The 26425-nt window shown below is 47.1% G+C and overlaps 2 protein-coding genes across 2 annotated transcripts; one reads left to right on the top strand and one right to left on the bottom strand.

Annotated features, from left to right (window-relative positions):
- Positions 1-3978: 3978 nt before the first annotated feature.
- On the bottom strand, positions 3979-5407 carry LOC133928173 (uncharacterized). Its single transcript, XM_062374419.1, has 2 exons — positions 4956-5407; positions 3979-4567 (listed from the first exon to the last, which is right to left on the bottom strand). The coding sequence occupies exons 1-2, from the start codon at positions 5405-5407 to the stop codon at positions 3979-3981; spliced, it is 1041 nt and encodes a 346-aa protein (XP_062230403.1).
- Positions 5408-23298: 17891 nt separating this feature from the next.
- Positions 23299-25442, top strand: LOC133929290 (disease resistance protein RGA2-like). The gene is made up of 2 exons (XM_062375989.1): positions 23299-23513; positions 23701-25442. The coding sequence occupies exons 1-2, from the start codon at positions 23495-23497 to the stop codon at positions 24768-24770; spliced, it is 1089 nt and encodes a 362-aa protein (XP_062231973.1). The 5' UTR covers positions 23299-23494; the 3' UTR covers positions 24771-25442.
- The last annotated feature ends 983 nt before the right edge of the window (positions 25443-26425 follow it).

The raw sequence follows: 26425 nt of genomic DNA, 5'->3' as shown, positions 1-26425 counted from the left end.
CTCGAGCCTAGTTGGGGGAACCCCGGCAGCACCCTCAGTGGGAGGTCTCGACAGGGTGCCGCCGCCCAGTGAGTGCGCTGCGCTTGCCGGTAGTTCTCAAGATGCCTCGTGGATCGACGAGATCCGAGGGTACTTGAATGAAAACATCCTTCCCGGGGATGATGCCTCTGCGGAGAGGATTGCACGACAGTCCAAACGCTATGCCATAGTAGATGGGGATCTCTACCGGCGCGGCACGGACGGTGTCCTCCTGAAATGCATCACCAGGGCAAAAGGCGGTAAGCTCCTCACTGAGATCCATGATGGAGAGTGCGGTGGCCATGCATCATTCTGCACGCTGGTCGGGAAGGCCGTTCGGCAAGGCTTCTACTGGCCTACAGTCCTCCAGGACGCTTCCGAGTTGGTTCAGCGCTGCAGGGCGTGCCAGTTCCACGCAAAGCAGATTCACCAGCCAGCTCAATCTCTTCATACCATCCCCCTATCATGGCCCTTCGCGGTTTGGGGGCTGGACATCTTGGGTCCATTCCCTCGAGCAATCGGGGGTTATGAGTACCTCTACGTCGCCATCGACTAGTTTACCAAGTGGCCGGAGGCGGTCCCAGTTGTCAAGGTTACCAAGAACACGGTGATCCAATTCATCCGCGGTATCATAAGTCGCTTCGGTGTCCCGAACAGGATCATCACCGACAATGGAACCCAGTTCACAAGTGCCATATTCGGGGACTACTGCGAAGACCTCGGCATCAAGCTCTGCTTCATCTCTGTCGCTCATCCTTGGAGCAATGGGCAGGTCGAGCGTGCGAATGCCAAGATACTGAAGGGGCTCAAAACCCGGACCTACGATGTGCTGGCAAAGCATGGGAAAGGGTGGATCGATGAGCTGTCTGCTGTGTTATGGGCCAACCGGACCACGCCAAGCCGCACCACCTGGGAGACTCCTTTCTTCCTCGTGTACGGCGCCGAGGCGGTCCTCCCCTCCGAGCTCACTCTCGGCTCCCCTCAGGTGGATGCCTACTCCGAAGGCGAACAGGAACAGCGAAGACGCGACGACGTCGAGTACTTGGAGGAACGTCGGCGACGAGCCGCCGTCCAAGCAGCCAGATACCAGCAGAGCCTGCGGCGCTATCATCAGCGTCACATCCGGACCTGGTCACTCAAAGTTGGATATCTAGTTCTCCGACGAGCTCAAACGCGCGAAGGAAAGAATAAACTCTCCCCTATGTGGGAAGGCCCCTTCATCGTGACCTGTGTCCCACGACAAGGCTCGTTTCAGCTGGCCATAGAGGACGGGCAGCCGCTCCTAAATGCGTGGAACATCGAGTATCTGCGTAAATTTTATCCATAAGGCGACATGTTTGTGCTCAGGCCAACTAGGCCAGGGGTCTCCCCACTGCCCAAGTTGGCCGGGGGCTGCCACCAACCGTGTAAGTTTGCACTTCTGTACAAATTGTCAATATACACACTTATTCCATGTTTCCTCTCTGGAATCCATTTGTTTAATCTGCTTGGTGAGATGCTCGATTTGTGCGAGAAAAACACGCTCTCTCATTTTTCCCACTGATAAAAAGGGATCCCAGTCGGTATGCGCGCAGGTAGTAGCTGCTAAATATAAGTCTGTTGTGGTAGGCTGTGGTGTCCAGCTGCAAGGCAATACCCCGAGCACTACCGAGCCTCTAGGGTTCTCGGGTAATTCTACCGCTTGAGCAAAGAGTGGTCGGGACCGCCTAGACCCCAGGAGAGGGATGTCGGTGCTCGGTCTGGTCAGTCCTGTCCTAGGCACCACCGAACCATTTGACCTCTTGGTTATGCCTCTGTCTGTACACTTCGCCGGTCCGGGTATTCGAGAGGTCTCGGGTAAAAAATGAGAGCAGTCTATAATCAGTACCGCACTAACAGAGCGCACCAAGCAAAGAACTTTTTGCCTATCTTCCTAAGTTTACAGATCAATGATCAAGAACCAAGCAGCCCGACCGCACGGGCCTCAGTGCCCAGGGCGTTGCTCGAACCTACGGAGTCCTCGGGTAATCCTACCGCTCGAGCATGAGTGGTCGGGACCGCCTAGCCCCTGGTTCCGTCACCGGGTTGCAGTGCTCGGGTGCCAAAAGGATGTCATGGGGGCTTAGGCATTTTGTACAAGGGAACCAACGTTTCTGGGCACCCCGAGCTTAGGGCATCTACCCTTTCCTGGATCGGTCGGCCAAAAGGCTGACAACTGTCCAGTGAGTAACTAAAGTTATATGAATTTTCTTTCATACATACGCAATAACATTTGTAAAGAAGTTACCCTCGGGACCCTCGCATTCTAATCTGTTCGGCGAGACGGTCTCCTCGCGCGCAAAATTTTGCCCACGTGTTCGCTTTCCCGGAACGACAAAAATAAACAGTAGTCGGTGTACCGTACAAGCGGCAATGGTTGACCTAGGTCCTTTATGGTGGTCGTGGTGTCCGGCCGGCATGGCAATACCCTGAGCACTACCGAGCCTCTGGGTTCTCGAGTAATCCAACCGCTTGGGCAAAGAGTGGTCGGGACCACCTAGACCCCAGGGGTGGGCTGTCGGTGCTCGGTCTGGTCAGTCCTACCCCGGACACCACTGAACCGTGGGGACTCTTGGTCGCATTTCCACCCACACGCGTCTCCGGCCTACTTGTTTGGGAGGTCGCAGGGTGGAAAGTGTTCACTGGTTGTGGCGTGTACCGTGCCAGATGGATTTGTCTCCTGAGCAAAGAAGATCGTGTCTGTGTCTCTTTGACTCAGCTACTGCAGACTCGCGAGGGCTTAGGGGCTGGACGCTCGGGTGGTCCCGCCACTCGTACGATGAGTGGTTGGGGCAACCTAACTCTCGGGGGAAGAAGGCTGGGCTCTGTCCGGCTAGTGCCTCTCGGGACATCAAGCAAAAAGAAAGACAACATATAAAGACAAACACGGTGGAGTTTCGATCCCAAAGAAAGGATTCTATTATATTTCAAAGGAACCGTTCTGGAGGGGATCACTCCCATATTTACAACATTCCAAAAACAAAAAACCTAACTATCTGCAGGCTCCGGCGGAGGTGAAGACACGTCGCTGCTGCCGCCTCTGCTCGGTTCCGGTTCCGACTCCAGCATAAAACATGCCGCCACCTCACCGGTGACAGCGCGGACGGCTTCCCGGGCGGCAGCTTCCTCAGCCCCGACCACGCCCTACCGGACAGGCTCTAGCGGGAAGGCGGGGTCTCGGCTACGATAGCAAGCGAGAACGTGCTCGGCCACCGCTTGGGCCAGAGCACGCCCCTCCCGGGATGCCAGCTCCTGCACAGCGTCTGGAAGAGCCTCAAGGCGCTAGGCGATCTCCACAAAGCCGAGGGCGATGTGGCCACTCGTCTCCTTATCCAGCGACTGCTCGCCCACGTGCACGCGCCCGAGCCCGGCCGCCTTCACGGAGTTCCATGCATGCTGGAGGATGCCCCGCATCATCAGCTTCACGTTAGTCTACTCGGCGATGACGGTCTCGAGCTAGTCCTTTGTGCTCTTCAGTCGGTCCTCGAGGCTGGTGCCATCGGCTGCGCTGGTCGGGACGCCCCTCGCGGACAGGATCTCGACTTGAGCTCGCTGCAGCTGCTCGGCCCGGGCCTCGACTGCCTACTCTCAGGCGGCCAGGTCGGCCTCTCGCTTGGCGACCAGCTCCTCCTGGGCGGTGAGAGCCGACGATGACGAGGCGGCATCCGCCTCGCACTGCGCAATCTGCTCCTCCCGGGCATCAAGGGCCAACGCCGTTATTTCGACGTTGGTCTCGCGTACCGCGACCTCCTCCTCCCGGTGGAGGACTTCGATGTGGCCACGCTCGAGCTCTTCGTTCTGGCGGGCCAAGTCCGCCTGGGCAGACCGCACGGCCTCCTCCCGAGATAACAGCAGCCGCTCCCGAGCAAGCAGCTCTGCAGCGCGCCTCTGGGACGCCTGGTCGCGCTCGGTCGCGAACCGCTCCATGCGGTTGGCCTTCTCCTACGTAGCGACGGCCTCGTCGCGGGTCTCCTCCAACGCTTCCCACTCCTTGGCCACCTTGCACATAGACTTCTCGTAAGACGCGCGGGCCGAGGCGATACGGGTCTCCAAAAGTTTACGGGCCTCCTCCAGCTGGCCCCTCTCATCAACCAGGGTGACGCGCTCCTTCTCGAGTTCTGCCCGCTCTGCCGCCACGGCCACTTCGAGCCGCCCGATGACCTCCCGGGCGCTTCCCAGCACCTCCGGGAGGGGTTTCGGGGCCTGGCCAGAAGGGGGCCGGGGACAGGGTCCCCTGCGAGCCCTCTCTGCAGAGGCGCTCGGGGTCCCCGATGGCTGCCACGCTGGCGCCGCCCTCGTCACGACCACCTCCCCTGCGGCCACTCGCTCCTTTCTCGGAGGGCTCGGGGCAGGATCGGTCGGCGCTTGCTGCTCGGGACCAGCTGGGGCCCTTGGCTCAGGGCTGGCCGGTGCCCTCGGCTCTGGGTCCGCTGGCGCGCTCGGTTCTAGGACAGACGCACTCGGCCTAGGAGCAAGGGCTGGCCTCGGCTCCTCCGGTTGCCTCTGGCCTCCTGCGGGGTCCTTGGGCGGCCTGAAAACAAAAAATGTTAGTATCAAGCCAAAATCCGGGCAGATGTTCTTGAGACAAAAAAGGAGCTTACGTGGCTTTCGGCCCGCGGTACCACCACCGAGACTCCGGGATCCGGAAGTCAGGGCTCTACGGCTTCGGTTCGGGCTCTGCCTTCCTCCTCTTCGGGGGAGGGCTCTGGCCCTCGGGCCGTTGTGGGCCGGCCCCAGTGGCTGCCCCGGAGCCTGTCTCCGGCGGCTGGTCGGTCCGGCCACCAGTCGTTGCACCGCCGGCCGGGCCCTGGCCCTCGGGCTACCACGCCCTAGTTCTGGCCTCCGTCCCGGACTCTGCTCCTGAAGATTGGCTGCCGCGGCCACACTTCGTCGCGCCGCCCACCGCCGGCCGTTATTGCGGAGGTGACGGCGACGACGACGATGAAGACGGCTGAGGGACGTATGCCCGGGGACGTTTCCCCTTGTCTCCTCGGGCCGCCGGCCTGCTGCCTTCGGTGATGGCGCCCCGCCCTCCGTTGTCATCCACCCCGGGGATCTGTATGGTCCCGGGGTTTCGGCGCCCCGAACGGTCCACCAGACCTTGGGCGTCGAACTCCGGCATGGACGCCTGCAGTGCCGCCCGGCCTGGGTCGGCGTAAAGCGCCAGCTCCTCTCGGGGCAGGACCGCCTGGGCGAGGTCGTCGACACCGGTCACCACCTTCAGCAGAGTCACCAGCGCCCCCTTGTCGAGGTCACCGTCCGGGCCAATGAAGGTCCTCGTCAGATCGCTCGAGCCAGTGTACATCCAGGCAAAGCGGGCACGCTCCCGCAAGGGGGCCAAACGGCGGCGCAGGTAGTCGGCGACCACCATCAGCGAAGTCAGCCCCGCCTGGCGCAGGTCATCGATGCGGTTCAGCACCGAGCGAAGGCGCTCATATTCCGCGGGGGCCGCCTCCCAGATCGGCTTGTGGGGTTCCGCCGGCGTTTGGGGCAGCGTGAGGCGGTCATGGGAACTGACGTCGACGTAGACCCAGTCCCGGCGCCAGTCCTCCCATTTGCCGCGTAGCACTTGCAGGATGTAGAGTTCACCGAGCCCCTCCCGCAGGCGAAAATTACAGCAGCCGACAACCTCCACCTCGGCGGACCCCTTCTTCTTCTCGGCCGCTCGAAGGACGAAAAAGTGCTGGAAGAGCATGACCGACGGCGGCACTCCCACGAACATCTCACAGAAGTGCGTGAAGATCGCCGGGATCACCACCGAGTTCGGACTCAGGTGGGCCAGCTGGATGCCGAATGTGTCCAACACCTGGAGGAAGAACGTCGAAAATGGCGGCACTAGAGGGCGGAAAGTTCGCCGGTGTCACCACCGACGCCTCCCGCTGGCCAGCGGGCAGCATCAGCTTGCGGACCTTCTCCGCCCCCTCCTCGTTCACAATGCGGGACTTCGGCAGGACGCTGTTGGAGCTCGACGTGTCCCGGCGGCTGCTTCCTGCCGTCGGCATTTTTGGGGGTGGGGAGTGTGTTGGGGGGGTTGAGATGAAAAGGGGCGCTGCGGGCTGAAGAGGACGAGAGCTCCCGGTGCGCAAGGGAGAAGAAGAAGATAGAAGATGGAGATCACGAGAATGGCGTGGGGGGCAACGGTTCGTTCCCCCTCTCCCTTTTATGTCATGGGGATTTCAAACGGCGCAGTTGCCAGGCGCATCTCCCTCGATCCGCGCGGTTGCCAGGCGCACTACCCTCAATCCGCGCGATTGCTACGCGCGCCTCCTGCCTCGTTATCACTCTCCTCAGAAGTCGGAAGGACACGCGTCCTTTCAGTTCCCCGCCTGGGCCGTACCAAAAGCCTGGGCCGGAGAGACTACGAAGACAGCAAGATTCTAGTGCCTGAGAACAGGCCACGTGCCATCGATGCTGGGATCGGCCTTGAAGAAATAAGTGCCCCATCCGCAGTCTCTGGGCCATCGCCTGCCAATGGGCCCGGGGACTACTGTCGGTGACATGGGAACCGGGGGTCCCCGAGTCCCGAGGCCAGGACAGCAAAGTGCCACATGGCGTCCTCCCTCGGGGATTTTTTCCCCGAGGTCCGAGAAGACCAAGTTTCAGGAGAGGGTGCTTGGGGTCATGAACAGTGGTCCCCGAGTACCCAAGTTCCCCGAGGACCTGAGCAGACACAGTTCCTGGAGAGGGTGCTCGGAGCCATGAACAGTGGTCCCCGAGTACCTGAGTTCCCCGAGGACCCGAGCAGGCAGTTCCGGGAGAGGGCGCTCGATGCCATGAACAGAGGTCCCCGAGTACCCGAGTTCCCCGAGGACCAAGAAGAGACATATCCAGGAGAGGGTGCTCGGGGCTATGAACAGCAGTCCCCGAGCGCCCAGAGTTCCCCGAGGACTTGAGAAGCCCCATGCCGGTGGACCCTGCAAGGGCTCAACGGTCAGGTGTCAATTGGTGAGAGATCCGATGCTGCATTTAAGAGGGAGCGCGGCCTTTCACTTCCAACCACTCCCCCTACGCCTGTTGTCAATCCCTGCCAACTCCCGTCAGGGGGGCATGGGGGCATTTAATGCGACGGGTCCCATCGCGCGTCATCCGGCGCGGTCTGGAGATATCGTCGCTAGGCTCGAGGTTTATCGCCTGCCCCCCTACTGTGTCAGGCGCGCTCTGACCGAACGGGCACGCGGGGTGGTTCGGCGACTACCCGATGGGCCCCCCCTCCTGCGGACGGCTAAAGCCATGCGTAACGGGCGATACGACCGGACAGGGGCGCATTTTCAACCACCCCGTAACATCAAGCTGCAACCCATGATGGTTGCTTTCCATTTATGGCACCTCGGGACTCGCGCCCTCCTTTCTGGGCACGCCAACCCCCCCCCCCATGGTATAAAAGGTGGGGGTGCATCCCGACGAGAAAAGGAGGGAGATTGACAAGACCAAGTCTTACGGAAGCCTTGAAGTCGGTCGAGCTGGAGAAGATCAAGAAAAGCTAACGCAAGAGATACATGAAGCTCTAGACTTAGACAGAAATACTTGTAACACAAGAGATCCGCAGAGAGACATTCTCAGAGCATTAATAGCATACACACTGGAGTAGGGTATTACGCTCCGTGCGGCCCGAACCTGTCTAAAATCCCCTGGGCATTTATTTCCTCTAACATCCGAACATCCATCCCGCCTGCATCTCATTTACTCTCATTAATTCACGTACGAGGTAGATTCAGAATCATCCCCCCCGCCGAATCTCAAAAGGGGGTCCCACAGGATCCCCGCTCGAGGAGTTCATCCTCCGACAATGGGTGTCTTGATAGGTTTGGCATTCTCCATGTCAAACTTCTTGAGCATGTCTTTGATATACTTTGTTTGGCAAATAAAGGTTCCTTCCTCGAGTTGTTTGATTTGAAATCCGAGAAAGAACTTTAATTCCTCCATCATTGACATCTCAAATCTTCTTGTCATGATCCTACTAAAATCTTCACAAAATTATTTATTAGTAGAACCAAATATAATGGCATCGACATATATTTGGTAAATAAATAAATCATTATCAACATTCTTAGTAAAGAGAGTAGAGTCGGCTTTGCCTATTTCAAAGCCCTTTTTGACAAGAAAGTTCCTAAGGCATTCATACCATGCTCTTGGGGCTTGCTTTAGCCCATAGAGCGCCTTATGGAGTTTGTAAACATGTGAGGGGTGCTTGGGATCTTCAAAGCCGAGCGGTTGCTCCACATACACCAATTCAGAGATTGGTCCATTGAGAAATGCACTATTCATATCCATTTGATATAGCTTGAAATCATGGTGAGTAGCATAGGCTAATAATATACGAATTGACTCAAGCCTAGCTACGGGAGCATAAGTCTCACCAAAATCCAAACCTTCAATTTGAGTGAACCCTTGAGCAACCAATCGTGCCTTGTTCCTTGTTACTATCCCATTTTCATCTTGTTTGTTGCGGAAGATCCATTTTGTGCCAATCACATTTTGTTTTGGTCTTTCCACCAAGGACCAAACTTCATTCCTTTTGAAATTGTTCAATTCTTCTTGCGTGGCCATCACCCAATCCGGATCATCAAGAGCTTCTTCTACCTTCAAAGGCTCCAAAGAGGAAACAAAAGAGTAAAATTCACAGAAATTTGTAATTCTTGAATGAGTGGTTACCCCCTTTTGTATATCACCAAGTATGTTATCCACGGGGTGATCTCTTTGGATGCCTTGATGAACGCGTGGGTGTGGTACTTGAGATTGATGTTGAATATCTCCCACTTCATCATCCAAAAAGTTATTTGGGTCTTCATAGACTTGATTTTGGTCTTGTGGTTGTTTATCGCCTTGATCTTGAGTTGACGTCGATGGTTCCCCTTGCATTGATGAAGATGGTTGATCTTGATCATTTTGAGTCGCTTGTAGCTTTTGTTGCTCTAAAGGCTTGATTTCACCAATTGTCATTTTCTTGATTGCTTCGTTTGGTATTTCTTCATCACCTAGAATATTAGGATCAACTTGCTCCACTTGGGAGCCATTAGATTCATCAAATGTCACGTCTCTCGCAATTTCAACGCAACCGGTGGTTTTGTTGAAAATACGGTAGGCGTAGGCATTTGATCCATAACCAAGCATAAAACCTTCATCTACTTTTGGAGCAAATTTAGAACTTCTTGTCTTCTTATTTAAAATAAAGCATTTGCTACCAAAAACTTTAAAGTAGGAAACATTTGGTTTGTTACCGGCTAGAAGCTCATATGCGGTCTTGTTCAATATCTTGTGTAGATACAACCGGTTGATGGCATGGCATGCGGTGTTGATTGCTTCCGCCCAAAATTGATCCGATACCTTGTATTCATCAAGCATTGTTCTTGCGGACTCAATTAGAGTCCTATTTTTCCTCTCGACCACACCATTTTGTTGAGGGGAGTAAGGAGCCGAGAATTCATGCTTGATTCCCTCTCCATCAAGAAACTCCTCAACTTGTATATTCTTGAACTCGCTTCCGTTGTCGCTTCTCACTCTTTTTATCTTCACTTCGAACTCATTTTGGGCTCTTCTTACAAACTTTTTGAAAATAACTTGTGTTTCGCTTTTGTCATGCAAGAAGAATACCCAAGTGAAATGTGAAAAGTCATCAACAATAACAAAACCGTATTTGTTACCTCCAATACTTATGTAGGCAATCGGCCCAAATAAGTCCATGTGGAGGAGTTCCAATGGTCTTGTAGTTGTCATCACATTTTTGACGGGATGAGATGCTCCAACTTGTTTTCCTGCTTGACAAGCACTACAAATTCTATTTTTCTCAAAGGAAATATTTGTTAGTCCTAGGATGTGTTCGCCTTTTTGAAGTTTAGACAAATTCCTCATGCCAACATGAGCTAGTCGGCGATGCCAAAGCCAACCCATGCTAGACTTAGCCATCAAGCAAGTTTTAGGCTTCACTTCATCCATTGAAAAATCAACAAGATAAAGTTTACCCTTCAACTTACCGGTGAAAGCTATTGAGACGTCTTCCCTTCTAGAGACAATCACACCCTCATTAGTAAAAAGACAATTATAACATATCTCACATAATTGAGACACGGATAATAAATTATAATTAAGAGATTTGACTAACAAGACATTTGAAATAGAATGATCATTGGAGATGGCGATTTTACCTAGGCCTATTACCTCTCCTTTTCCATTATCGCCAAAAATGATGTTTTCATGAGGTCCTCCATTTTCTTCAACAAAGGAAAACATACTCTTTTCTCCGGTCATGTGATTTGTACATCCACTATCAATGACCCAACTTGATCCTCCGGAGGAGTATGCCTACAAAATAAAGTTATGTCTTTATTTTAGGTACCCAAATTTGTTTGGGTCCTTTAGCGTTAGTCACAAGCAATTTTGGTACCCACACATTCCTTTTAACAATTCTATCTCTTGTGCGGAGACCAACATAGAGAGCAACAACTTTACCACGGTGGTCTCTCTTGAGCATATATGAAGCATAGAATGAGCATTGAGGAGCATGAGCCTTTGGTTGCTTTGCTTGAACCGTGTGATCAACTTGCTTGCCTCCTTTGACAAACTTGAGGCATTCCACTCCATTCAATATCACATGACCATTTGGTTTGCTCGTGTATTGGTCAAATCCAAGACCTCTCTTTAGCTTGTTATCCTTGGCTTGGATGGTCATGTAAATTGCATATTTTGATTTATAGGTTTTGATGCATCCATATTTGACCAAGTCATTTAGCCTCTCATTCTCCTTTTGTAATGCTTGCAAGGATTCAACATTAGTCGTACAAGCATTTATATCAAAATTGAAACAACGAGAGTATCCATTGCTAGTAGATGCACTAGATAGTACGTTAGCTTCATTAGAGTTGGACGAGCCTTTCTTAAGGGTATCAATTTGTATTTCAAGAGTTTTATAATTTTTATCCAAGCAAGATAATTTCTCTTGCAAGAAATTGTTACTCTTAAGGTCGGCTATTGAGGAATTGGCCAAATCATAGTCATTAGACAATTTCTCAACTTTCTCCTTCTCTTTAGCAAAGAGCTCCTCGAGTTTGAGGTTTCTCTCCTTTTCAAGGATGAGCAAGTCCTCTTGTCTCTCGAGGGTCTCCTCATAACTATTTATTGTATCCATTAGCTCTTTTATTTTAGCCATGACATTTTTATTCAAACCTTTAAACAAGCTATCACAATCACTATCATATTCACTATCGCTATCTAGGAGCTTGGATTGAGATTTTACCTTGCGGCTTTTAGCCATGAAGCACTTTGGGGAGTCGTCATCATCATCACTCATTAAGAGTGATTTTCTTGGTGTTGGCTTGTGGATGGCAATGGTAGCGACTCCTTCATCATTGGAGTCGGAGTCAGAATTTGAATCCCACTCTTCTCCAATATGTGCTTGACCCGAATACTTCTTGTTGTATATCTTGTTTTTGTCCTTCTTGTATGGCTTGATCTTATTGTCTTTCTTGTCCTTTCCTTTCTTCTTGTTTGGACAATCAGCTATGAAGTGACCAACTCGCCACATTCATAGCATGCCCTTTTTGATGTTCTCTTCTTGGGTATGTCTCTCTTGTATTTGGAGTATCCTCCCTTTCTCATGAACTTCTTAAATCTTTTCACAAAGAAAGCCATTTCTTCATCTTCGGAGCTTTCCTCTTCACTTGTACTTGATTCTTGAGTTTGCTTGCTTTTGCTTGCCTTGAATGCAACCTCCTTGTTCTTGAAGGTTGAGTTTTGTTTGGCATGAATCTTCACTTCATTTGCTTCTTCTTCCATGAGCTCATGAGCAAGTATTCTTCCAAGTACATCGCTTGGTGTAAGCCTTTTGTAGTCTCTTCTCTCTCGAAGGAGTGTCACCAAAGTGGGGTTTCTAGGAGCAAATACTCTAAGCAATCTCTTCACCACTTTGTGATCATCAATGTCTTCACTCCCGAGTCCTCTTAACTTGTTCACAAGCACCATCATTCGATCATACATAGCTTGAGGAGTTTCATGATCTTCCATCACAAATCTTCCTAGCTTGCCCTCAAGTAGCTCTATCTTGGATTCTCTCACGCTTGTTGTCCCTTCATGAGCAACTTGGAGAGTATCCCAAATTTGCTTGGCTTCTTCGAGTCTATCCACTTTATTGAATTCTTTCGGACTCAAGGCACTAAGCAATACACTTGTGGTTTGAGCATTGCGGTACATATTTTGTTCTTCACTTGACGTGAGCTCTTGATCTTCATCCGGCAAGTCAAAGCCTGTGCAAACAATCTTCCAAATACTAGGATGAAGAGAGATTAAATGTATTTTTATTTTGTGCCTCCAAGCGGCATAATGTGTACCATCGAAGAATGGTGCACGTCCGGAAGGCACGGAGATATAGTTACTCGAATAATTTAAACGATCATAATTGAAAGGAACTTCACTTCCCTTTCCTTTACCATTACCATCATCATTCTTCGACGGATCATCTTTTAAACCCCTCGGACTTCCGGATGTCGACATAATGATTTCCTCTAAGCGGTGAAGCCTTGTAGGAGGTTAGGCTCTGATACCAATTGAAAGTGCCTAGAGGGGGGTGAATAGGCTTTTCTGAAAATTAAAACTAAACAGCGGATTAAAAGCTGCTGGATACTCCGGTGAAGGTTGGATACTTCGGTCAGTCCGGAGTATCCGGTCTAGTCCGAAGTCTCTGGTCTATATAGGATTTCAAGAATAACTAAGAATTAACGCGAGCTGCTAGAATCTAAAGCTGATCCTAAGTCCACTAGATATCACAAAGCTTAAACAATAATAAATACTAGCAAGATGATCATTAAGACAATTTATATGTAAATTCTCAAAGCTACACAATTAAGTAAATTGCACAAATGAGAACACAACGGATTGTCCTGGAGTTTGATCACCTCACAAAGAAGCACCTACATCTCCATTGAGGAGCTCACAAAGAGCCGGGTCTTTTTCAACCCTATCCTCTTCTAGCGACCACAAAGATCAAGCTAGAATTTCCTTACTCAATTTGAAGTCGATTACAAACTTCCCATAGCACTCCACAAAGATTGGGTGCTCTACGGGTAACGCCTTGCCGTCTAGAAGCACAAAGCTCCAGGAGAAATGATCACAGCGAATGCTCGATGAAGAACTCAATGCTCAAGTGCCTTAATCTCACTCCAAACCCAAACTCACTAAATTTTCGCAAAATTTAGCACTAGAGATGGTTGGAGGGATTTTTAATGCTCTTGGAATGCTCTAGGAGTGTAGAGTTCAGCAGCAACAGCAAGCCTTTAATGCCATGAGGTGTGGAAGTATATATAGCCCTCTCTCAAAAACTAGTCGTTACTGTTCTGATAGACCTAACCCGGAGTATCCGGTCTCAATTCCAAAACGGTGTCAGAACGGTCACAGAACTGTGTCAGAACTAGCTGTTACGGTTCTGTTAAGTTACCGGAGTCTCCGGTCGTTACAGGGCTACCACTCAGACAAAGTTCGGAGACTTGCTGGACCTTCCGGCTTCTCCAGATACCGGAGTATCCGGTGAACACCGGAGACTCCGGTCCTTTTTAACAAAAGAATAAATATTAATCGAGCCACCCTTGCCGGAGTTTCCCTCGGAGACTCCGGACTCAGTACATTTTGCCTATTTTTCCCGGTGTCCGTGGGTAAGTGTGTCTCTCAACTATTAGTTCTAAAGGATATCTTGAGCATTGAGATACTAAACAAGCAATCAAATGCAACCCTCTTAATAGAGCGGCTATCCTAGACTCAATTTCAAAAAAAATAGAGAAAATTAAATCCTATTGAGTACTCCTCGTTGCTTCTCTTTTCTTTTCGAAGGGCGTCAATCGTCATATGTCTTCTCAATTTAGACTAAGACATGTTCATAACTTAGATAAGCATATTAGATCCTTAATCATTTTATCATCAATAATCCAAACCCCACTTAGGGGGTCTAGATGCACTTTCAATCATTCAATCTGGCTAATTCATTTGCTGCTTATGATAAGGACAACTTGATTAAACTTGCTTAATTCTATCCTAAAGATTTCTCAAGCACAGAGTTGATGCATCTCCCCTTTCAACTTACACACTTCATTACTGATTTGCATAGAGATGAAAGATTTAGAAAAGTGAAAAATCTTACTGAGCTTTCCATTATGCTTGTTGAAACAAAGAAGAACATGCATTACGGGATCGTGTACAAGCTTCTCAAATTGGTGCTGATTCTTTCAGTAGCTGAACACGCATTATGGAATCATGTGCAAGCTTCTCAAATTGGTGTTGATTCTTCCAGTAACAATAATTAGTGTTGAGAGAGTATTTTCTTCAATGAATTATGTGAAGAATAAGCTAAGAAATCGGATGAGAGCCAACTTTTGAATGATTGCCTAGTTACGTTTCTAGAGCGTGACTTTTTTTGTGCAAGTCAAGGATAATGATATCATCAAGCGCTTTCAAGCCATAAAAGAAACGCCGAGTTGAATTGTAGTTTTCTTAATTATTTTGTAATTTCTCTAAATTAGCTAATATGTCGCTACCATGAACATTTTGTGTACTTCAGTTATGCTATTGTGAATTTATGGCATTTTCTGTTAAACATATTTTTTTAAAAAAAGTTTGAATACTCATTTTGCGAATCCTGGGTCCGTCACTGGTTTCTTGGGATGGAAGCCATCCCACTCGCGGTCAATGGGATGGGATGGGGTGACACAGTTTTCGAGGGTGTACATGATAGCTCGGCGCGGCCTACGTCATGGTGACGTCCGCGGTGGCAGAGACGGGATAGAGGAGAAGGAAACCAGGAGGGAGGAGCAGAGCGACATGGCGCGACGCGAGGAAGGGGACAACCTTATTGGTCGTGGGCCTGACGCGGATCAGGCCATTCGACCGTTTTGGCTGAGCGGAGCAGTGGTGGCGGTCTGAGGGTAGCGGACCATGGTGGCTGAGTTGGGCCAGAGAGGGTAGGCGGCTTCATTGGAGTGCGATAGAATTTTTTATTTTTATATTTCAAAAATTAAAAAATTAAAAAATAGACATCCGTTTGAAATTTTTTGCAAAACTATTCTATTAGGCGACAGTTTCAAAATAAAAAATAATAATACGTTCCATTGTTCTCAAAATTTAAAACAATATCGAAATAGTCATAGAAAATTCTAAAAAAAAATTGGTGGCGTAGAGGATACTATGACCTAGCTCTAAAAAAATTCAATTTTTTAGTTTTTGAAATATAAAAATAAAAAATTTGAGTGTAATATTGAGTCAACAGTACAAAGAGAGAGGAGGGGAATTAGGTTGGGCTGGGCCTCGGGTGCGCGGGGAGGAGAGAGATGGTTGGGCCATAGCTGGACTGGAAGAGAGAGGGGAGAGGGTTTTGTCCCACACTGAAAATTAAGAAAAAACGAAAAAGGAGAGGGATTTTAAATTGGGCTGGGTTGAGCTGTAAAGAGGGAAGGAAAAGGATTCGGCCCAGATGGAGTTCTGCATTTAGAAATGATTTAGGAATTTCGGAGATTTGAAAGGGTTCAAATTTGAATGCAATTCAAATTTGAACAAGCACACAAACAATTCAATAAAAACCCAGATCAACCTCGAATGTAGCATGGTTCACTTCGTGCATGTTTCCAAATTATAGAATTTAAATCTAAAGTGAATTTGGGCTACTTTTAGCCCAATTTAATAATCCAAGTTTGTATTTGTTGTAAATTTGAAAAGATTTAATTTTTTAGTATTTGTTAAGGATGATCAAAACACAGGGACACTTTACTATTTCTCTTGGCTTGCACCATCATCCTACTTTTGGTAGATATCAACATATGAATGGTGACATGAGCTGTGTTATATTATGGCATAAGTTCTGATGGTACTTAACGCAATTATTACTTAGCTAAACCAGGTTCCCTATATACTCCCTCCGTCCATGTTTGTAAGACGTATTTTTATTTGAAAAAAATAAAATTTTGTAAGGTTTGATCAACAATTAGTTAAATTATATATGTTTAGTTTACAAAAGTCGTATAAAAAATTTGTATTTCAAAGTGTTTTAATATGATGTTAATTTTATAGTAATTAATAATATATTGTAAAAAATTAAAGATCAAAATCTACTTTTGAAGACTTTTTTTTATTTTAAAATACGTCTCAAGTAAAGATGAACGGAGGTTGTAACTCTGAGCATCACATTTATTGACCCAATTCACCGATATCTCATCAATGATCTCATTATTATGTCCAACTATTTTATTGGATAATTTCCCTTGGGATCACCCCAATCAACTTGATCTATTGACAGCTCCCACTTGGTTTTATCAGCCAAGGGTTTTGGCTGACAGATCGTGGTTTATTTTGACATCTGCATTTATTCAACGGTAGGTTTCCAGGTTTTTAACCCCTGAGTGTTCCAAGTTATGTGACATCCTTTCATCTACATCTGTTGAAGCCTCGTGATAGTCCTTCGTACTAGTTAAATGTTGCTCTTATTAGACTGATGAGTTGTGGTAAACTTTTTCTCCACCCTTAGCATCGACAACATCTACCTTCCTTTCAATGGCCCTCAACCGTTCGTCAACTTCAGGGGAATTATATGATCCTATGAACATCGAGGCCCAATTTTCGTGATCTCTGTCATTTTCTGTTTTGCGAATGCACCCAGGTCCTTGTTTGTTGTTGTTGATTCTTTGTGAAATCAGCTTCATCAACCAGGTCTAGTTGTTCAAACCAGAGTCTAAGAGTGAGTCTGATTGGAGGGATATTCTTGGATAGCAGATGGACATCCAAACCAGAGTTTAAGGGTGTGTTTTGAATAAGTTTTATCCCTACTGATATGGTATATTCAGGTTGGTTAGAGTAAATGTATTTTTTGTTATCATATTTTAAATGATATTATGTCCTAAATCGTTTATCTGATTTGCGATCCGATTGTACCATTGTATTCATTGCAATTAAATCAACAAAATAAGATCTCGCATGGTTATATTTTGGTGGAAAATTAAATATGACAAGCAGCTCTCATAAAATTTTGGTTAACCTCATCCAAGTTCTATCCGTCCAACTAAAAAAGAAATTGGATTATCCTATCCATACTACTAAACAAGAAATTGGATTGCCCCATCCAACAAAACATGGATGGTCATATCCCATCCAACCTTATCCTCTAACCAAACTCATCTTAAATCATTTGGTCGGTGGTGGTGCTTACTGCTTACCATAAGCATTTTGGGCATCCTGATGAACTGTCCATTCAAACTTTTGTTGCCTGCAATGGTCTCATGAAGAATTATAACGCCTTCTATAATATTGTGACCGTGCATGAATCTAAAGGTGTACCACATTTTCAGCCACTCTTACAATTTGTTTGTGCCAACTTTGTAAATATCTTAAAACTGACATTACATAGACATATTGTTTGGTATTCTTGTATTTTGGAGGCCATATCTGTCATTGGTATAAGTGTGATAATCCCAAAATTTAAGCTATGAAGCGGTAATCAACCTTGATGAAATTCATAGAACATGGCCATGACATTTCCCTAGATCACCTCCTAAAATTCTTGGTAGAATTCTACTGGGAAACTATCCGGACCGATGCCTTATTATGTTCTATTTGGAAGATTGCATCTTTTAACATCTTTTTCATCAAAAGGTGATGTCAACAGGTCATTTTCTTATTCACTCACTTGAAGAATATCCGTCCTGAGCGACTCAATCAACAAGTGATTCCCTTCCAGTCAACCAAAGAGACATTTATAATATTTTATGATATATTTCTTAAGCTAATTGTCTCCTATTATGGTGCCTTCTTCTTGTTCCAGCTCAAAAAATACATTGTTTTATGTGTTTTCCATTTGCCACCAAGTGGAAATATTTTGTGTTATTATCTCCCTCAATAAGCCTTCTCACTTTGGCTCTTTGAACCAGGGCCTAGCTTAGTTGATTAAGCGTGTAAATGTACGTCTAAACCATCGAGTCTTCTTAGATGTGAATTTAAATGTTTATTTTTAAAAAATAGTTGTATACATTTTGTACGTCTTGTTGGTGCAGATATCAGAAGGTGTATTTCTATTATCTAAAATATCAGTTGGCTCATAAAGTAGTATTAACTGTTTTAGACAGGTGTAAATGGATATTTCATGTGCTACGCATGTATGCCCGCTACACGTCAGTCAGGGGGAGGGGTGGCTTTGGTCGAATTTTGGATCGAAGGATGCTACGGATGGAATCAGGGAATCAACGCTCACTGCACGGACCGTGTATCACTGCCAATCAATCTGAGGGCTGGAAGCTGGGGCTCTTAGGCTCTAGCCAGGCAGGACCTCATGATTTCCATGCCATGAACTTATCACACATCGTCTTCCGTAAACTGACCTGGAAACGAAGCACAAACGTACCAAGGCGAGCCGAGCTGCATTTGCTCAGGTCAACACGGCCGTAGCAGTGAAGTTTTCCCTGCCCATCCAGTCCACTTTCAGCGCATTGTTATCCCCCGGCACGCCCTCTCGCGCGTCGCCCTCTAGCGTGCTTGGAGGGCTCGCGCGGTCGCACCTCCACTCCACGCCGGCCGCGCCGTGGAGCCCTCGCCCGCAAGGACAGGACGCGCCCGCGCCCGCGGCCGGCCCGGCCCGGCCCCTAGGCTTCTCGTCAACCCCGTCGCACTCGCAGCGTTCTCTCCGGAAGCGGATTCCTCCGAGCGTACACATTACGCCCGAGCAAATGATGGTCCTCATGTCGCGTGACAACTGCAGGTTACATGCGAGGTACGCATGGGGCACGATCGCAGGAAATGCTCCCCGGGGTATAACGCACCGCCGGTGCCACCCGGGCCAGGCCTTTGCGGCACGTTGCGGTCGCCGTCGCCGTTGTCGCCGCCATCGCCTTATCTTCAACTTTTGTACATCAAATATCAGGAAAAATGAGATAGCGAGCTAGAGACCGGCCTGAGGGGATCTGTTCCGTGCGATTGCGTTGTTGATGCGTTACTAAGCATGTGATTGGTTAGCTAGGTGTACGAGTCCGAGCCTAGATGGGATTATCCATGACGAGGTTTGTTCCCGCGTTTAGTTGATTGAATGGAACCAAACTATTCTAAATGAAATGGTACAAATTTCAAAAGTATTATATCTAGATGTTGAATAGTCCTATGCATAAAAATCAGTCGAACAACCTGTACATGTTCTATCAACTCTAATAATCACTTACAGTTAATAGTAATTAGTGATTATTAGTGGTTATGAATGATTTTTAAGTTAAACATTAGTTAAATTAGATATTATTAATCATAATTAATTATTATTTTGGATATTTAGTGATGATTATTTGCAACTTAACTTATATATGATTAACTGGAGTTAGTAATGATTAGTACTAATTAGCACATATCGTTGATAATAACAAATATAAAATTATTACTTTGTAAAATAATTAAGTTATATATAGATATAATGTATGACTTTGAAGCAACTAAAGACGTTCTATTATTATCCTATACATTCAACAAAACGTATTCTCGTATCATTCCATATATTTAACCAAACAATCTACTTATGTCAACTCATATATGACTATCCCGTTCAAAATCATCCTGTCCCATTCAATTTTGTTCAACCAACCAAACGATATCTAATGGTACGTGCATTTGGTGCTCGCACGCATGAGAAACACCAAGACATGCATGATAGATTGTATGGGTAGGCAGCGAGAAATATAACTCCATAGGTTTTTACGCACGTATAGTCTGTCTCGGCCGTCTATTCATTCCACTTGATACTCATTTATATATTAATTTTCTCATCTATTTTATAATTTTTTTACCTATCATATAATATAAATCTCACCTTAATTAAACTTATTGTTGATAGGTCATGCATCCGTATAATCTATTGGAATTTTCGTGGCCGTAGGCAGGAATCAGCCAAGCCATCTTGCCATTGTGGTTTTTACTTTTTGTCGAGATGATTTGGTTCATGGTTGCCGTATATTCTTACTCTGCAACGAATATCTCCTTTAGTCCTTTCATGAGATTAGCACGAATCAGTGGGTAGGTACGATCGACCGCTGAAAACGACACCTCGCTTTTCATCATTTTGTAGCCTGTTACAGGAGTAGTACATGATCTAAGGCTGACTCCAACGGCTACCGCAAATGCCGATCTCTATCAATGTCGCGTCTACAGCAGCTGCCGTATTCACGGCTATAGTAATTCAACATCACTGCTACAGTGCTACAGCTAGCTTATATTTTCTAATTCTCTCATCTCTGTTTACAGAGAATAGATATAGATTAAAAAAAATAATAGAAGATAAAAAATATAATAGCTGTTAGATAAAAGATAAAAGATATTATAATAATATTATAAAAGATAAATTTTTAAAATATCTACTGAAAATGACGTAATATCTAATTATGTCTTTATCGCTAGTTGACTACAGCGTTCAAAGTTCAAAGCACACGGATTGATGCTTTGGGTAGGTCTTTCACTCAACCTGTTAAGACTCATGGTGTCACGTCACCAAAATAAGGTCTAGACGCGATGACCACCATACAATTATACAAATTAACTTATAAACTAAAATTAAACATAGATAAGAAGTGGGTTCCAACCATTTTCTCGTTATCTATATTACAAATATTTTACAAGAACCTGTACACTTTACATATGAGTGAAAAAACAAATATTAAACTAGGTTCATGCTATGCCTAGTCCCTCCCCTTCCCACCTAGTCCAGTATTTACATGTTGCAAAAAAAAACAGTTGAAAGCAAGGGTGAGTATGATAAATCACACTCAGCAAATTGGTATATGACATTAACCATAACATAACACGTGGAAGGTAAAATAATAATGCAATTCAACACTATGCATGTCAATTAATAATACAAATAAACAACCATTTAACTAAACTGACCGCAAATTAACTTCATAATCTAAGAGTCATAGGAGTGAAATTTCACACTTTTACACTATATAGAACAGATACTCTGACATCAATAGCCTCCACTAGAATATCATGTATCCATGCATATTGTAAAATAGGATAGCTCTTTAACCCTTCGAGGATTATATCTCTTAACATACTAGTACTTAATCGTTCATACGGTCCATCACACCAAGCACCTAGTATTGAAAAGGGGACATCCTCCTTGGAGGAGTCAGATAGTCTCGTACCTAAATTATGATGGTACAACATGATTACACCAATTTTATAATATTATCACGAGAGCTTAGGCAACACCACTTTAAATAGCAAACGTATGTGGAATGTATGCAACACCACAACTTTAAATGGAAAATGTATGAGCAATGTAGGCAACACCCCAACTTAAAATGTAAATCTACGTGGAATGTAAGCAACATCATAACTTAAATACAAAACACATACAAAATGTAGGTACATCAACAGGAGATGCATGGCCTAGCTAGTACTACTCGCTCCGTAAGGCGTCACGTGAAGATGGTCCTGGCGTACGTCCGCGTTAACGACTACTGCGGGCACGCGTGAACTACATGAGATCCTCCTTTGCTTTGCGGCACGTCGACGTCGTCGCCGTCGCCGTCGTCGTCGCCGTCGCGGTCTTATCTTCAAATTTGTACGCCACAAGGTAAAAGCCGTAAAGGGTTAGCGACCGAGCTGACAGGACCTTTTGTGCCGGACTATGCTGCTGGTGGATTTGGTGCTAGAGGATAACAGGCAAAAGGAAGAAAAAACTTGTGTCCATGCGTGAACACGTACCCACATGATCTAAGGTTGAATAACGCGGTATGGTTGTAGAATTGGTGAACCCAGCCCTACGAGATCTATAACGTTTGGGCAAAAATCCATAATTAGACAATATACATGAGTGTATTTACTGAAATATATAATATGTTGTTGTATTTAAAATTTTACCATTCGTATTCGGTACATCATTTACCGAAAATAGAATTTCGGTACACCGTACGTCGAAAAACCGCGGACCCAGTCATATTCAATAAATGGTGTGCTAAATATAGGCTACAATGTCATATTCGGCACATGGTGTGCTATCATTAATTCAGCACACTGTCATATTTGGTACACCGTATGACGAATACGGCACTTTAGCTCGTATTCGGTACACTATGTACCGAATATGGGTTTTTCTGCGTACGGTGTACTGAAAATCCATTTTCGGTAAATGATACGCTGAATACGAATGCTAAATTTGTAAATATGGTAACATATTGTCTATTTTGATAAATATATTTACGTATATTATTTAATTTTGGATTTTTGCCTAACATTTGGAGATGCTACGGTTCGAGGCGAATTCGACGTCTCGCTGGGCAAATCTCAAATGCATCCTTACTGTAGCTACATAAACTACATATGTAGTGTAGTTTATTAGCGTTAGAAAAAATTCCACTAATCCTTACATATATATGGCTTATCAAGATTGTTTATTTGAGATTCGTATAAGAGGTATAGGTAAAAAATAATATGATAGATGAAAAGTCAAAAGATAGATGAATATTAAGTAGGATAAATAAACGGCTGAGATAAGTTAGCGTCCACAAGTCTATATGAACTTGCATTTCTCCTCATTGGCTGTATGATTGATTTAGATACCAAGAAAAATACATGTAGCTGTATGATTTAGATGACAAGAAAGACATATGGTTGGCTGGAATAACCCCTCTTGCTATTGTGGTGCATATACTCAACTTTTTCGAGATGATTTGGTTCTTTATTCCGCATATTCTTTCTTACTTTGTATCGAATGTGTTCAGCTTCATGATTAATACGAATCAGTGGATATGCAATAGGCATAATAATAAATAAAAAGGATCGCTTCTATGATTCTACCTAGTCGACTGTGACATAAGGGTGGCAACAAGCTAGATTAGGTCGGACTCACGCCCTCGCGAGACCATCGGGTTGAGATCCAACCCGAGCCAAGTCTAAGGTCAAAATAGATTCTCCACTCGTGGGTGCTTCACGGGTCCCGAGACAGCCCAAAAGTCTTATTCCCCCTCTCCTTTTCACTCTCCACCACCCCGGCAGCCTAGCCCGATCCCGAGGGGCCCCGCTGCCATGGGCACCACTGCACCAGCCACCCTCCGCAGCTTAGCTGCCTTTGCACCACCGCGTCGCATGCGCCCTACGTCATCGCTGTCATTGCCAACTACGCCTTCGCCGTCCACGTCGCGGAGGGCGACGCCGGCAGGGGGCTCGATCCCACAGTCCCCACCCGCACCTTCAGCAGTGTTGATCTGTGATTCATCTCCTCTAACTCCGAGTTGTCGATCGGCGATTCCAATGTATGCTTGTACTGTGGTCGAGTTTTAGTCTCTTAATGGGTCTCATATCTCCGTCAGGGCTAGTGACCAGGGTTGTTTTAAGCCTGGTAAAAACTTTGGTGCCAAGTCAGATTTGAAACCTCAGATTTTGGATCGGGTACATTCTCGCTTCACCTGGCGCTTACCCGATCCGATCCGATCTGCTGCCATCCTTAATGTGGCAGGAGTAGCATCCGATGTTGTCTACAAATACAGGTTGGTCAGCTTCAACGTTCAAATCAACTACGCGGCTTGATTTTCTTCGGCTGGTTTTCAACTGCATGACTCATCGAGTCAGCAACCGCTACACACGAAATATTTAGCAGCTTGGCGCCACTAAAATACTAATTACGCGTTGCTCCTCCCTCCCTTTCTCTTGCGGAGCTCCTGCACAATCTCCCAGAGGGGGTGGTGTTCGCAATGGAGATGCTCTCCAACGCAGTGATGAGCGAGCTCGTGAGCAGGTCCCTATCCTTCCTGTTCGCCAAGTGCGAGAAGCAGACGACGGCGACCGTGCAGGAGGACCTGCAGCGGCTGCATAACCTGCTGCTGAGGAGCGGCACCATCGTCGAGGAGGCCGAGCGGCGGCTCGTCACGAACCGGGCTATGCTCCAGCAGCTCCAGGCCCTGAGAGACGAGACGTTCCGGGGCAATTACGTCCTCGACGCCGTCAGGTGCCGAGCCGCACTCGGAGGAGGAGACCGGCGCAAGGATGACGATGACGAGGAGGAGGTGAGCCACCGCAAGTTCGCCCTGTCCAGGTTCAACCCGGCGAAGCGTGTCCGCTTCCCCTCCGGTGGTTCAGAGACCACGGCGGCATTTTGTGGTGCAAGCTCGCGAGAGTTGCAGCAGGTGGTTCGCAGCCTGGAAGTCATGATCGGTGACACGAAGGAGCTTGTTGTGTTCTTGATGAACTATCCTCCCTTGTACCGCCAACCTTACAGTGCCCATCTGTTTATGGACAAATGCATGTTTGGCCGCCATATGGAGAGGGAGAGAGTCATTGAGTTCTTGCTGCAGATCGAGCCTCCTGGTGCAGCAAAACTGGGTGTCCTTCCCATCGTCGGCCCGGCGCATATCGGGAAGAGCACTCTTGTGGAGCATGTTTGCGACGATGAAAGGGTGCGCAACCACTTCTCCATGATCTTGTTTTACAGTCGGAATGACCTTAAAGATGAGACCATGGCCAATCTGAGAGACAACTGTGTGATCAAGCATCAGAATGATAGGGCCTCAGGAGAGAGGTTGTTGATCGTCATTGAGCTCTTAGAGGATGTGGATGAAGATGCATGGAAGAGGCTGTACTCTTCCGAAAGAAGCATGCCACAGGGGAGTAGAATGATCATCGCCAGTCGACCCGAGAACATTGCGAGGTTAGGGACAACACAGGCTCTTAGGCTGAAATGTTTGCCGACAGAAGCCTACTGGTATTTCTTCAAGACGCACGTCTTTGGAAGTGATGATCCAGGGTAGCATCCTAAGATGGCATCCTTAGCTTTGGAGATGGCAAATCTGATGCAAGGATCTTTCATGTTTGCAACCATTGGTGCTGTCCTGTTAAGAGATAATTTCAACACTCGAAGTTGGTCCATGATTCTCACAAGGTTAAGAGAGTACATGCAAAAGAATGTCTCCTTGATTGGTGAATACCCAGATGATATCGACGCCAAGGATAATCCTCGATTCACTTGGAGCCTATTGAAACAGAAACCTGACAACTATTTTATGCTATATGACGTTTACCAAAGAGGCTTTGGGGAGGAGGTTCCAGAGATACCATATTTGGATCTGCTAGCGGGATGCGCTCAACCGCGAGGGATCTACGAGATCCTGTTTTGGAAATCTCGAATTCCACCGTACTTCAGCTACGTATGCAAATGTGAGATTCGTGATATGCAAGCACCATAACATAAGTTCATAGATAAGAGTGTAGGGGCTAATGCTTTGGAGTGGTTATGTTCTTGTGTGGTCTCCTCTCACCGGTTAGATGTCTGGAAGTTCCTTGCTTGTTTGTGAATGGTGATCTTGTAGTTCTGCAGTTCAAGCGATGGCATCTCAAACAAAATCTACCTTGTTTGTGAACGCTTTATGTTATCTTGTAACCAATTGCGGCACCTACAATAAAGAAACTGCAGGTTTCTGCTACCCTGTATGCTCCCTACTGCGTCTTCTACAGCTCTAGGCTCTAGCGAATGCGACCTCAGGAGTCAGCTGTGGACTTCCGGTGGTGACGTGCAACGCAGCGTGCAGGGCAGGGCAGGGCAGACGCGGTCCCCCTTGTTATGAATGATCAATTAACTGCCATACGGTTAAACAATCAAAGGAGACATCCGTCGGAGCAAACCGTTCCTCAGCGAACGGACACATTTGCTGTCCCTCTTGGACTTGAATATATATGTAACTACTGTTCATCAATAGATACGATTTCATCTCTCGACCCACTGTCATCTCTCTTTGTACTCGCTACTCTACTAACAATATGTTATCAGCAAGTTTCACCACTGAGCAAGAACACAGAACTAGAAGAAAAGGCCAATCGGCCACCACAAGAACCAGAGCAGACTCGAAGGTCTCTCTCAGATCAAGATACAGAAAGAGATGGATCCTTCACCTTCAACCACCAGTGTAGTCATTTGTTGCTTGATGGACTTGGAGAAACCCATTCTCTAGCACATCTCGCCGCTCGGCCACAACAGAAGCTCTGGCCATGCACATGCTCGTCGCCGCGCTTGTGCATGTGGTCATCGACGTCGTGGCCGCCGCCATGGACCTCCAAGAGCTCCACCAGCCCCTGCAGTGGCTCCCGCAGCCACTGTTCCCGTCGGCACACTGCCCACACTGGCAGCACGCATATGCGCTGCTCCTTTCTTCAACAACACACTGGCGGTGGCGTCCGAGGAGGAGGATCCGGAGGAGCGCGTGTTGTACTCTCCAGAGTACACTCCGCTGTCTTCCTCCATTCCAGTGCCACCCACTGGCACCTCCACAGACATGGCCGACACGGCTCCCTCTACTGCGGTGGCAGAACAGACTCCGGAGATTCGCCGCCGCAATTGGATTTTCGGTGTCCGTCGCGGCAGAAGCCTCCCGGGAGCAATGGCGGACTACAGTCCCGCCTCTCTTTCCCG

Source organism: Phragmites australis, chromosome 9, assembly GCF_958298935.1.
Source record: "Phragmites australis chromosome 9, lpPhrAust1.1, whole genome shotgun sequence".
Classification (NCBI taxonomy): Eukaryota; Viridiplantae; Streptophyta; class Magnoliopsida; order Poales; family Poaceae; genus Phragmites; species Phragmites australis.
The sequence above is the reverse complement of the archived record's forward strand: the minus strand, read 5'-3'. Positions and strand labels throughout refer to the sequence as shown.

Bases quoted from the DNA above. Each gene is read 5' to 3' on its own strand.
- LOC133928173 (XM_062374419.1), bottom strand. From the start codon at position 5,407: ATGGTGGTCGCCGACTACCTGCGCCGCCGTTTGGCCCCCTTGCGGGAG. The intron at 4,568-4,955 runs GCAATAACGGCC...TTTTGTTTTCAG, and splicing joins TCGTCGTCGCCGTCACCTCC to GCCGCCCAAGGACCCCGCAG.